This window comes from Prionailurus viverrinus, chromosome A1 (genome assembly GCF_022837055.1).
Source record: "Prionailurus viverrinus isolate Anna chromosome A1, UM_Priviv_1.0, whole genome shotgun sequence".
NCBI lineage: Eukaryota > Metazoa > Chordata > Mammalia > Carnivora > Felidae > Prionailurus > Prionailurus viverrinus.
Genome location: NC_062561.1, coordinates 80,402,397 through 80,415,163, shown reverse-complemented (window position 1 = coordinate 80,415,163; position 12,767 = coordinate 80,402,397). Strand labels below are relative to the sequence as shown.

The following is a 12,767-nucleotide window of genomic DNA, read 5'->3' as shown; positions in this document are numbered from 1 at the left end:
GGGAGTAAATAAATAGCAGGAGCCAGCTAACCCCTGGTACTTATTTACCAAAGACGGTGGAAAATGTGACATGAACGTGTATTGGGATGTCTGCTGATAGCGTGTCTTTTTCTCTCTGCCGGTCAGGGTTCAGTAGGGTTGAAAGGAGAACGTGGCCCCCCCGGAGGAGTTGGATTCCCTGGCAGTCGTGGCGACATCGGCCCTCCTGGGCCTCCAGGGTTTGGCCCCATCGGCCCCGTTGGTGACAAAGGACAAGTGGGTTTTCCAGGGAACCCTGGACCCCCAGGCCAGCCAGGTGAGGCCCGAGGTCGCACAGAGCACAGGGCTCGGGAGTCGGGTGTCGGTTCTTCCAGGAGGTGGACGTAGCCCGGGCCCTTCCGTCACATGGCCGTACCGTCAACGTAGAAGATGGGCCAGGCTGGGTGACGTGCAGAATCTGGCTGTAAAGAATTTGACTTCGTGGGTGATTTTTCCTACAATAAGTACATGGTGCCTTCCAGTTAAAGTTGGCCTGTTGTGTGGAAGTGATGTCAACGTGAGCCTGCTTCCCTACGTATTTTCTGTGTGAGCGCTGCGCTGAGCAGAGAGAGTGTGGTAGACGGACAGGCGTGACCCTGCCCTCCCGGAGCTCAGTGTCCAGGGCTTGGCAGCATGCACGGAGTGAGGCCGATGTGAGGGTTTCCCACGGGTGTTCTCCCCCCATCCTCACGCCCCACGTGTTCCCAGGGACGAATGGGGAGAAGGGGTGGCTCAGGCCTTGCACACCCCGGGCTCCCGGGAGTGCCTAGTAGAACGTGATTGAGCGTAGAGATGGCATACTCCCGTCATTCCCTAGAAAACCCTGGACTAAGAAGAGGAGAGGCCAGGGACGGCTTGGGCACAGGGGAGAGAAGGAGGAGGGTGTGACTAAGAAACATCACGAAAGTTGTAAAGATGAACAAAAGGACTTCAGATGGTTCAAACTGTGTGACTAGTGAACCTTGAACAACGTAGTTACTGGATAGTCGAATGGACCAAAACAAGAACTAGGCAGGAGAGATTTCACAACGGGCACCCCCTCCCCAGGACCCCTGATACCCCTGAACCCCCTGGACGCCTGAAACCCCACGTATGCTGTTTCTCCTGTACACACAGACGTGTGGCCCAGTTTCACCTGTAACCCAGGCCCAGTAAGAGATCACCAATGGTACCTCATAGTGAAATAGAACAGTTAGAAACATACAGCGTTCTAAACATTGTGTGAATGTGTTTCTCCCTCAATGTACCTCCTTGTCCTGTACTCAACCCCTCATCTTGTGACGACGGGACAGGACAAAATGCCCGTGGCGAGGGGTGAGTGATGCAGGCGTGTGCGCAGACCTTCTGTGCTGCGTCATCTGGTCCCGGGCCCCGGTTGACTGCAGGCAGCTGAGACACACAAAGTGAAGCCACTGACACGGGCGGATGACCGTGTGGCCCTCGCACTCACCAATCTGCTGATTCTGTCACAAGCCATATATCCAGCCCAAGTTCTTTCAGTTCCTATCCCATCGGGAGCTATTACTTCCTGAAGTCGTAGTGTTAAGATGCGCAAGGTCTCCAGCATGGAAACGTCAGCCTGTCTTTGCTGGAAGTGCAAGTGGCCTAACGTGTATCTTACCATCATTCTCGTGTGGTGGTGGGGTACCTAGCAGCGGGCTACGGTTCCCTTGATAGTTGTTCTTTGTGTAGCAAGCATCCCAGAAATGTTTCTTTTGTGACTCCTTTGGGGGCAGAGAGATTTTGACCTGGGAAGACCCCCCAATCGTGGTAAAGGGACGTCTGATCCGTTTCCCCGTAGCCATAGCCCCTGACTATGCTCAAGTGCTCTTTGAGCTTGCAGGGTCTGGAAACTTGCAGAGTTGTAAAAGGGAATCAGACTCTTCATGGCCAGAAACTAGCATCAGAGAAACCATCTGGGGCAGCCACAGACGCGTCCCGGCAGTGAGGGAAGGAAGGTTCCTGAAGGAGGTGTTGATGGCGCTGTTGGTCAGCTGTCCACATTCTGCAGGGTTCCATCCAGACCCGGTCAGCTTTGGGGTTGAAACCCAGACTTCTTTGATCTGCCAGAGCCCTGTTTACTCTGGTGACATTAAAGGCTTATTCCCAGGGTGGGACTGATGGCAGATATGTGTTGGAGTCAGTCGGCTGGCATTTCCCAGAGCCTTTAGCTAAAGAATGTGGTGGCTATGCCTGGGAGGCCCTGTATGTCTTAAATTCCGATAGGGCGTGTGAGGAGTCCACGCGGTGTCCTTGGAGGTGACCCCGTGGTGCTTTCCGAGCAGCTGAGCCCTGACCCCCAGTGGATCTCTGAGGCACCAGTGCCTGTACCATTCACACAGCTCACAGCTGCCTGGCTGCAGTGTTCCAGATCATGCCGGATCGCCCAGTTAGCATGTCCTAGAGGTCATTTACTACTAGACGAGCAGAACTGAGGTCGGCTTCAAAGCAGCTTAGAATTGGTTTTGTCTGATAAATTGAACAGTGAAGTGTTTTGGCTTTGAGTCAGGCTAATTAACAAATTACCCATGGTCATCTCACCTCGTTTTCTAGTTTTGTGACCCTTACTTTGGACTCTTAGAGAATTCATGTGTCAGGTATCTAGGTTCTTCTGGATGTAAATTTTGGGGAAAACAGGAAGAGCTTGCTGTGAAAGATTCTAGAAAAGTAGAGAGAGGAAGTGGAGGGATCCACATGGGGCTTCTCTGTAGGTACAAAGTGTGCTCAGGACAGGATGCGGGCTCTCACTGTCCTCACTCAGGACAGGATGTAGACTGTCACTGTCCTCCACTCAGGATGGGATGCGGGCTCTCACTGTCCTTGCTCGGGACAGGATGCAGGCTGTCACCCAGAGTCCTCACTCAAGACAGGATGGTGGCTCTCACTCAGTGTCTATGCTCTTTCCTCAGGTCCCAAGGGTGAAGCTGGACAAGTTGTGCCCCTACCTGGTCCCCCCGGAGCACAAGGGCTTCCGGGGTCCCCGGGTTTCCAAGGACCCCAAGGTACATTTAGTGTCCTAGTTTGTCTGGAGATACAGTTGGGACATTGACACGTTTTTCTCACCCTGATGGTTGGTTTTGCTCACAACAGGTGACCGAGGTTTTCCTGGAACGCCGGGAAGGCCAGGCCTCCCGGGAGAGAAGGGTGCTGTTGGCCAGCCCGGAATCGGATTTCCAGGGCCTCCTGGCCCCAAAGGTAAACCCGGAGGACAAGCCCCACCCAGAGTGGGCCCATAGCTCTACTCATGGCCCACACAGGCCCAGCTGTCGGCACCGAGGGCTGTGGTCTTTCCGTTGGTTTGCATGTAAATTTTAGGAGAGAAAGAGGTGAGGGATACAAACACACTACTTGAGGTAGTGATGTGCCATTAAGGGAAGATTGTGAAAGTCTGGAGGGCGGTGAATCCACCCACCAGGGCGCTGGGTGACGTGGTGCCTCCACACCGCGGGTGTTGGTCACGAGGGGCTGGGACCTTAGGGGCCCAGCCGATGCCCGGGGAGCTGACAGAAGCTCTTTGGGGTGTTGGGGGCGCTCTCCTCATCAGTGCAAGAGGTACACAGAGCAACGGCACTGTGCCGGGCTGGGTTTGGGTCTCCGGGAAGGGTGCTGGGGAATGGGAGGAGGCCCCCACAGCACGGAGCCTGGATCCCCACGGGACTGGCATTTCAGAAGCAGCATTTCTTTCTGAAATCTGTGAGGTGGTGAGAAGGACAAAGTCCTGGGTGTGTCAACCCTGCAGGCAGGCCCTGGTGGGGGCACCTGCCATCATACACCTTGGTGCGGACTGAGCAGGCACTGTGAGCAGCGAGGGGCACCTCTTTCCCATTTGGGCCGGCATCCTGTCCCCTGTTTTACTGGCCATGTGTGCAGAACCTCATGGAAAGAGCTCTCCAGGCCCCCAGCTTCTTGTCCAGAGGCTCTGCGTGCATCACACCCACTGTCAGGGTTACAGGCCTTCACACTCGTCTGGGAGCTGCGTCACACACGCACACGCATGCACATGTGCACACACATACATGCGCACGCGTGCCCACATGTATATACGCACGCACACACTCGTGCACACACGAACACACACTCTCATGTGCATGTACACACATGCATGCGCACACGTGCCCACACGTACACACACACATGCACACATGCACACACACCCACACGTATACACACACGCATGTGCATGCACGCACACACGCACACGTGCCCACATATATACACACACATACATGTGCACACGTACACACACACTGACATGTGCACACACATGAACACACACTCTCTCATGTGCACGTACACACATGCATGCGCACGCATGCCCACACGTATACACATGCATGCACACTCACATGTGCACATGCACACCCACCCACATGTATACACACCATGTGCATGCACGCACACACGCACATGTGCCCACACATATACACACGCACACAAACATGCGCACATGTATACACACACGCACACTCACATGTGCACATACATGCACACCCACCCACACGTATACACACTCGCATGCACACGTGCGCACACGTATACATGCATGCACATGTATTCACATTTGCACACGCATGCACACACACACACGCACACATACACAGTGACCTGTGTCAGGCTTAAAGACCAGAGGCTCTCAGCCACCCTCAAGGTCACAGGGACAGTGCCTCGACCTTCTGCCTGTCCATGAACCCTGTTCCCAGTGAGCCCCATCTCACCATCATGACAGGCAGAATTTAGTGGTAAGGTCTCCCAATCGGAGGCTCTCTGCCCACTCGCACGAAGTGGTTTGGAGATGCAGATGCTGGTGGGCAGTTAGGTGCACCGTGTGTCCAGCTCCCCGGTTACAACCGCCCCACAGCACCTGCTTCCGCACACTTACAAATCCCCGAGCGTCGGGACCCTCCACATCCCACGGGATAGACTTTGTGCACAGTAGAGCCCCGGGATAGCCCTTAGCCCACCAGACCCTCTAGGGTTGGGACCCAGACAGCCTCCGATGCCCCACGCACCTCCGGTGGTGTGGCCTCCAGTGGCTTGAGAAGCAGTGGTCCCCAGCGGGGCTGCTCAAACTGGACCGTGTTCCGGAATCAGAAGTCCCGCGGAAACGCGCGTCTGCTCTGGGAGGTGTGGGTGGGCCTCTCCCGCAAGGCGGCCCCTACCTTTGCTGTGCTGGGGACAGTGGAGCCAGATGCCACCCTAGGCTGCTTGTGCCCTTGGGGGTGGGGCAGGCGGAGAAACCGAGGTTAGCGAGGAAAGGAGGAGGGGAGGGTCGGGGAGAGGCGGCAGGCACGGGCCTGCGGTCCATGGCGCCCAAGCCGCTCTGACTGGTGCAGGCTGATGCCCCACCCCGTGGCTGGGGTGGCCTCAGGCTCCTCTTAGAAGCTCCTCAGAAGGGCTCCTCGTTGGTCAGTCCAGCCAGTTCGGGGGCATATGAGCGAGTGTCAGGGCAGTGAAGAAAGTGGGGACCAGCATTATGACAGTAGTGAGTGTTGACTCTTCAAAACAGGTGTCGATGGCCTGCCTGGAGACGTGGGACCTCCCGGGAGCCCAGGCCGCCCAGGATTTAATGGCTTGCCTGGCAACCCGGGTGTGCCCGGCCAAAAGGTGGGTACTGAGCATTCCCCGGATTGCTCTTTCCCCGTCCTTGCTGTTCATCAGACACATAAAATGTGGCGCGCGGAATAGAAAATAAGCACACTGTGTGTGGCGGTTGATGTTTGGGGGAGAACCGTACGTTTCGGCTCTGTGAGTGTGCTCTTGCCTGAGTGTGAACTGTATCTCAGCGTACAGTGCGGGTCTTATTGTGAGCGACAGGACAAAGCCGCATGAAGGCCACTGTCCTGAAAGGCGTGATGGCAACCCAGGAGGGTCTAGCTTTACTGATATTCTGGTCCAGTAATTCTTCGTGGCGGGGGCTGCCCTGGACATCGTGGGCTCTTTAGCCACCTCCCCCTTGGCCGCTGCCCACAGTTACTGAAGGAGCACCCCACATCCGCCCCCAGTTGTGACAACCAGAACTGTCTCTCTGGACATTATCAGATGTCACCAGGGGAAACATGGCCCCGGTTGGGGACCCCTGGGCTCGAGGGACTTAAGGACTCTCCTGGCCTCAGACATCCCTCTGCCACTTGCTAATACTTGAAATTCTGCTCATTGAGCATAGCTGACCAATTTCACCTTGCCAACAAAAGAGCTGGCCTGGCCTGTTCCTTTTCTGTTAGGAGGGTGGGCAGAGGCCGTGGGGATTGGGTAGGGGTGCACAGGCAGGCAGAGGCCGTGGGGGACCGGGCGACGGAGGCAGCTGTGTCTCAGTGACCCCAGGGGAGCGCTCTCTTCAAACACACCTGATCTCACGGTGTCCCACTCCATCTGTGTGGCTGATGCGGCTTCCCCTCATAAACTGCACTAGATGCACTCGTGAAACACTAGTCCGTGGTGGTGCCCTGCGGGTTGCTTCGCACACGTGAGGCTCATGAGTTAGTAAATGCAAATGGAATTGGGATAAGGATTTGGCTCATGATTTAAAGTATTGTGCTTTTTCAAAAGTCCCTTGGATTCACTTCCTTCTGTTTTGTGAATTTGCTGCTGGGACGCGTGGAAGAACCTCCAGTGGCCACTTCCTCTGGAGGTTGTGGCCACGGTGGACAACAGGGGGGCCCGGTGACATAGTGTTCCTCGGGCCTTCAGGGTACTTCCTTCGTTGTCAATCGTCTGCATTTATCAAAGCCCTTAGATTCATGACATCCTTTCCGTGTTTAATTTGAGGCGAAAGCCTTCACTGAGACAAAAATCTCAATAAATGGTGTCTTGGTCCCATCCTGGAACATTGCCACCTCGTAGGAAGCTGTCTGTTAGCCGCTCACAAAGCACATTGGGCATTTTGTCCATCACTTGGACTCCACTCCTCACAGACACAAAGCAGAGTGGAGGGCCGGGGACCCGGGTGGGAATCCTCCCTCTGTGACCTGGAAGGCGTTCAGCCTTGGGGAGCCTTGATTTTCTTCCTTCATAAAATAACAGTAATAAAAACGAACCATCTCCGATTTGTATTGACATCGGAAGGGGGATGGGTGCGTGAAGGCTTCGTAGGCTGGAGGTTGGACAGCTTCTTACCGACCGTCTGCACTTATGCCGTTGGCCGGATGGAATCCCGGCCTCTCCTGCTGAACCGGCTTCTCTGTGTTTCGGGAATTTCCAGGGAGAGCCTGGCATCGGTCTGCCTGGACTCAAAGGGTTGCCTGGGCTTCCCGGCATCCCTGGCACACCTGGGGAGAAGGGAAACATCGGGGGACCAGGCGTTCCGGGAGAGCATGGTGTTATCGGCCCCCCAGGCCTCCAGGGAATCAGAGGTAACTTCTTCCAGACAAATGTGGACTGTGGTGGAGTCCTGTGGTGGAGGCTGGGCCTGTTGGTTTGGTGTCCACGGGGCACCTGTTAGGTTCTCTGCGTTTGTTGAAAGAATGATGAAAATCGCAGACGGTTAGAGCTTACGGTCCTGTGTTGTTGTGGCTGATTGTGGGGGTGGGTCGTATGGTCTGTGTGCGGTTCATTTACAATTTCTTCCCATCCAGGTGACCCAGGACCACCTGGATTACAAGGTCCCAAGGGAGCCCCTGGAGTTCCCGGGATAGGCCCACCTGGAGCGATGGGCCCCCCTGGAGGACAGGGACCACCAGGGTCCTTAGGTGATTATCCCTTCCCCACATCCCACTCCCCAAGGGGAAGGGGCCGGCTCGGGAGCCTGAGTGAAGTGGGGACTAGAGCCCCCTAGTGAATAAAGGGGGGAGGGGATTCTGTTTTGGGGAGACTGGTCTGATTGCCCCCTTAACCAGAGTTTGTGGAGATCTTTCTTTTCCTCTCCCTGAGCTTGGTTTACGTGCCAGAGAGCACCCCCCCACCCAGCCCCACTTCGTGTGTATTCAATGACATTTTCCTTTAATTCAGAATGACTGGTGTCTCCACCTTACCTTTCCGTGGGGGGTTGGTAGTTGTGGGTAACGTATACTAACTGGTCCTGGAGCCGCCCTGGTCTTCGGTAACTAGTCCCAGAAGGGAGAAGGTGCTGGGGGCCCACGAGTGTAGCCGGGAACACAACTGAAAAGCAGCTGGTCTTGGGTGTGGACACTGGGGAGGGCCCGGGGAGGGGGAAGGGGCTTGGCAGGAGGGAGGGCTCGGTCTGGGACAGTGCTCGTGTGGCTCCCCCGTGGCTCCCCCATGGCTCCCGGCACGGCTGCCCGAGACGGTGGGAGTTTCCCAGCCCCCTAGGGTGGACCACACACTCATGTGCCGCCTGCAGAAAGGGATGGCGGGACACAGAAGGGCATACCGCGGAGCCCCCTGCTCACCGCTCCTGCTCTCCACCCGCTGTAGGCCCTCCTGGACTGAAGGGAGAGAAGGGCTTCCCCGGATTTCCAGGCCTCGACATGCCGGGCCCCAAAGGAGACAAAGGGTCCCCAGGGCTGCCCGGCCTGACAGGGCAGTCTGGGCTCCCCGGTCTTCCCGGACAGCAGGGCACGCCTGGCCTTCCCGGCATTCCAGGTGAGCGGCTTGTAAACGCCTGCCCCTGTCTGTCCCTGACTCCCTGCATCTGCAGTCTGCATTCACAGCCCCTCGTCTGCCGCAGGTCCCAAGGGAGAGATGGGTGTCATGGGGACCCCGGGGCAACCCGGCTCGCCAGGCCCGGCGGGAGTGCCAGGATTGCCCGGAGAAAAAGGTAGGGGCTGGTCACTCCAGAAGAGCCCGTCTTGTGTCTGTGTCTCTCTGTCTGTTGGAAGCTCTGGAAGGGTTGAAGGTGCTATTTCGTACCAAGAGGCAGAGGAAAGAAGAAGGTGAAGCAAGGGTCGGGGAGACCCCTCTTCCAGTAGGAGCTCACGGTGCCTGTGCCCATGCCCGTGCCTGTGGGGGCAGGGGCTGTGCTCTGCCCCAACCAGGGAGAAGACCGGTTTCCAGATGCTCCTTCACCTGCACGGTTGAGGTGTTTGCTCTTTTTAGAGCCAGTGGGATCTCCCGTCATGCAAGGTCACTGGCACGGAGTCCTTAGAATCACGTTAGCAACAGGGGCAAATATATAGGCCTTAATTTTTATTTCTTATCTGGTTATTTGAAATTGGCCCCAAAATATGTTTTTAAAGAAATAGACTTTGTGAGACATAAAAAGCGTCTTTTGTTTAGTAGAGTAAGAAAACGCCCCATTTTCTTATTTTGTATAGAATTGAGAGGCACTGTGAACAGGTGAGATAAAGCTTCTTAGGAAAGAGGGGAGATGTGAATTATTTAAACTAATAATAAGCAGAGTCACATGCATGTTTGAGTTATTCGCAAATAATGAATTCTAAAAACTGGGCTTTACCGTTCATTTACCCAGGGCCCAGATCCTTCCAGTAGCTCAGACGCTTGCCTGGTGATGCTGCCTTCCTTCTTCATTGGCGGCTCTGCCCGCCAGAAGGAGGGCCAGGCCTTGTCACCGCTGTGTCTCACCAGGTGCCTTCTCTTCCCTTTGCAGGGGACCACGGCTTCCCGGGCTCCTCGGGGCCTAGGGGAGACCCCGGCTTCAAGGGCGACAAAGGAGATGTGGGTCTCCCTGGCAAGCCTGGGTCCATGGATAAGGTGGACATGGGCAGCATGAAGGGTCAGAAGGGAGACCAAGGAGAAAAAGGTGAGCGGACGAAGCGAAGGCACGTCCACCTGTCTGACCAGCTCTTCAGTGGTGCACCAGCAACGTCAGACCAGCCTGTGTTTCTGCAAGGTTGTCTTTTAGGTGGATGTGGTCATCATGATTCTTTTCTGTGACCTTCAGGACAAATTGGACCAACTGGTGATAAAGGATCCCGGGGAGACCCTGGAACCCCGGGAATGCCAGGAAAGGACGGCCAGGCAGGGCATCCTGGGCAGCCAGGTACGGAGTGAAGTTCAAGCCCAGTATGCGCCAGGAGCTCACGCTAAGGGAATGTCACCCAGCACTCTTCATAGGCATTAACCTGTTGGGCTTTTCCCTCTGTTCTCCTAGGACCTAAAGGTGACCCCGGCATCGGCGGGACCCCGGGGGCTCCAGGGCTCCCTGGACCCAAAGGATCGGTTGGTGGAATGGGCCTGCCAGGTACATTGGATTCACAAAAGGGGTCTTCTTTCTATAGAACAGAACGTCCCGTCCCCGCGCTGGCGGGGACAGGTCTGCAGGATGGCATGCGTCTCCCCGAGGGCATAGTCCAGGCATGTGCACTTTTTACCCAAGTGCACATCTTCAGTCCTGTATGGTCCCCTGCCTCGGGATCAATGGCACTTGGCTGACACTGTGACCATTACTAAAAAAAAAAAAAAAAAAAAATCACAGTTCAATCAAATAAAACATGGGCTGTCTACCATCACCTTTCGATCACCTCCAAGTGACTGGCCACCTGGCCACCATCTCCCTGGTGTGGTCTGGCTCCCCACTCGTCTAGGCCAGCCTCCAGTGCCCTTTGGCACCAGCCCAGAAGAGTCCTCTGGGCTCTGCTGCCCCAATCCTGACCTGGCCTCGACTCCCGCGACGGGGCTGGAGAGAGGTGGAGAGCTCCGGCCTCGGGTGGGTCTGGGCTAGCACGGCTCCGAATCCACAGGGAAAGGGGAGCCGAGGCAGGAAGCCGGCCCCCTCCCTACGCACGAGGCACGGTATCGCTCCATTTGACATGTAGAAACATCTAGCTTGCTGTCTACACCTGCTTGTAAACAGGTTTGGCTGCCAGCATACCTCACGAAACCAGGTATGCATCTGCTTTCCTTGGCCCACCGCATGACCCGTCTGATCCTTCTGGATAACGGGAATTGATTGTAGAATAAGGAACACGAAAGTCATTTTTCATACTACTGCCAACGTAAATATGCCAAGGAGTTACCGTATGTCTGCTCTGTCTTTGTAGAATGATGGTCTTTAAGAGACAGGAGAGTCACTTCCTAACATGGCACTAATGTGCGGGTGACGGCGTCTGCCTGCGCGACTAAGGGATCGATAAATGCAGGCACACACGTTCCACCTCGTTCTTGGTGGCTGTCAGGGCGCTTTTCCATGTTTAATATTAGCACCCGCCAAGCACGCACTCAGGTGTTAATTGTGTGTGTTTACAGGAACACCCGGAGAAAAAGGCGTGCCTGGGATCCCTGGCCCGCAGGGCGTCCCTGGCTTACCCGGGGAGAAAGGCGCAAAGGGCGAGAAAGGGCAGGCAGGCCTCCCTGGCATTGGGATTCCGGGCCGGCCTGGAGACAAGGTAACCATGTCCTGCGTGGACACTGCCCCCTGTGGCCACCTGAGCGTCTCCACACACTCGGTGATTCAGAGTGGTCTCCCCTGATTTACTGCACATTGTCCCTCTGGCCCCCTCTGTGCACCTCCCCTGCCTTGGCAAGAATCTGGAGACTGTTGAGAAGCGGGACAGCCAGCCCAGGGCTGGAAGGGAAGGGTGAGGAGACACGTGCGGAGAAGAAACAGAATTGGCTCTTGTTCTGGGCTTCCCACTTATCCCCGGTTTTCAGACGTGGACTTTAATTCTTCGCTAGAAAGCAGAACGTGGAATCCGTATAGTGTTATCCAGAAAGGGCCCACAGACACGTGCCCGGGGACAGGTACGAAATTAACGGGTTCGATGTCTGCCCACAGGGAGATCAAGGGGTTGCAGGATTTCCGGGAAGTCCTGGAGAGAAGGGAGAGAAAGGAAGCGTGGGGATCCCGGGGATCCCTGGCTCCCCTGGCCCCCAAGGATCCCCTGGGAGCGTTGGCTATCCAGGTAGGTGAGCCGGGCCTCCTTCTGAGCTTGGGTCCAAAGACAACAAAGTCTCGAATTGATGGCATTCTGCTGTCTTGTTTCTTCCTCTAGGAAGCCCCGGCTTGCCTGGGGATAAAGGGGACAGAGGCCTCCCAGGATCGGCTGGCATTCCCGGTGTCAAGGGAGAGGCAGGTAGAGACCTGAGGACACAGGAGACAGAGGACACACGGGGGCCTGTGGGGATGAGGCGGGGGCCACCGAAGCTGGGAGTTTCCCTCAAGGTGACAAGTCGTGGACCCCAGAGTGTCACGGGTTGGCACACCCCTCCACTTTTTAGATGGACAGACCGAGTCTAGAGTCTAGGGGGGCTCATGGGGCCTTTGTAAGATGTGGCCCCCAGTCAGGAGCCAGAACCAGAGCTGCTGAACTGGCTGCATTGCGGCTCCAGTAGGTTCTAGAAGCATGTTTGTGTTTGAGGTGCATTCCTCGAGGATGCCGGGTATGCACGGGGTAACGGCTCCCTGGGGAACTGTCGGGAATGAGCATCTTGTCGTGACAGGGTCCAGACCTGACTAATGTGGCTCTTCTCTCCGAGGTCTTCCTGGGAAACCTGGCCCCGCGGGCCCAGCCGGCCAGAAAGGGGAGCCTGGCAGTGACGGAATCCCGGGGTCGGCGGGAGAGAAGGGGGAACCAGGTATGGTGGCCTCTGCTCCCTGTAGAGCGAGATAAATGCTCCTCCGGGGTCAGCATTGCTCAGGGGTTGGCGTCGCTCCAGGGTCGGCATCACTCAGATCTCCAGTCCACGCTGAGTGACCGGGGCTGGGCACAAAGTGGTATCTGTACCACGTGTCCTTATGGCTGTTTATACACTCGTGTGGACAAGGGGAGAGGCCTGGATAAGAAGAGGGGCAGGTCCTGTACTGACGGGCCTGACCCAAAACACCTGGACTCCCGGGGGTGAGTGAGACACACACAGAACGTCCAGGCTGTCCCTCCTCTGCCTGGCTTTTCCCC

General features: G+C 56.2%; 1 protein-coding gene across 1 annotated transcript in view; it reads left to right on the top strand.

Moving 5' to 3' along the window:
• The window catches only part of COL4A1 (collagen type IV alpha 1 chain), a 157,077-nt gene that overhangs the window by 123,035 nt on the left and 21,275 nt on the right, over nucleotides 1-12,767 (top strand). The window contains exons 26-40 of the mRNA XM_047852731.1: nucleotides 127-295; nucleotides 2,928-3,020; nucleotides 3,109-3,213; nucleotides 5,525-5,622; nucleotides 7,217-7,367; nucleotides 7,590-7,703; nucleotides 8,389-8,556; nucleotides 8,642-8,731; nucleotides 9,521-9,673; nucleotides 9,815-9,913; nucleotides 10,025-10,114; nucleotides 11,119-11,258; nucleotides 11,648-11,774; nucleotides 11,865-11,945; nucleotides 12,349-12,447. Of these exons, the coding sequence (XP_047708687.1) occupies nucleotides 127-295; nucleotides 2,928-3,020; nucleotides 3,109-3,213; nucleotides 5,525-5,622; nucleotides 7,217-7,367; nucleotides 7,590-7,703; nucleotides 8,389-8,556; nucleotides 8,642-8,731; nucleotides 9,521-9,673; nucleotides 9,815-9,913; nucleotides 10,025-10,114; nucleotides 11,119-11,258; nucleotides 11,648-11,774; nucleotides 11,865-11,945; nucleotides 12,349-12,447 (1,777 nt within the window). The remainder of the gene's footprint in view (nucleotides 1-126; nucleotides 296-2,927; nucleotides 3,021-3,108; nucleotides 3,214-5,524; nucleotides 5,623-7,216; nucleotides 7,368-7,589; nucleotides 7,704-8,388; nucleotides 8,557-8,641; nucleotides 8,732-9,520; nucleotides 9,674-9,814; nucleotides 9,914-10,024; nucleotides 10,115-11,118; nucleotides 11,259-11,647; nucleotides 11,775-11,864; nucleotides 11,946-12,348; nucleotides 12,448-12,767) is intronic.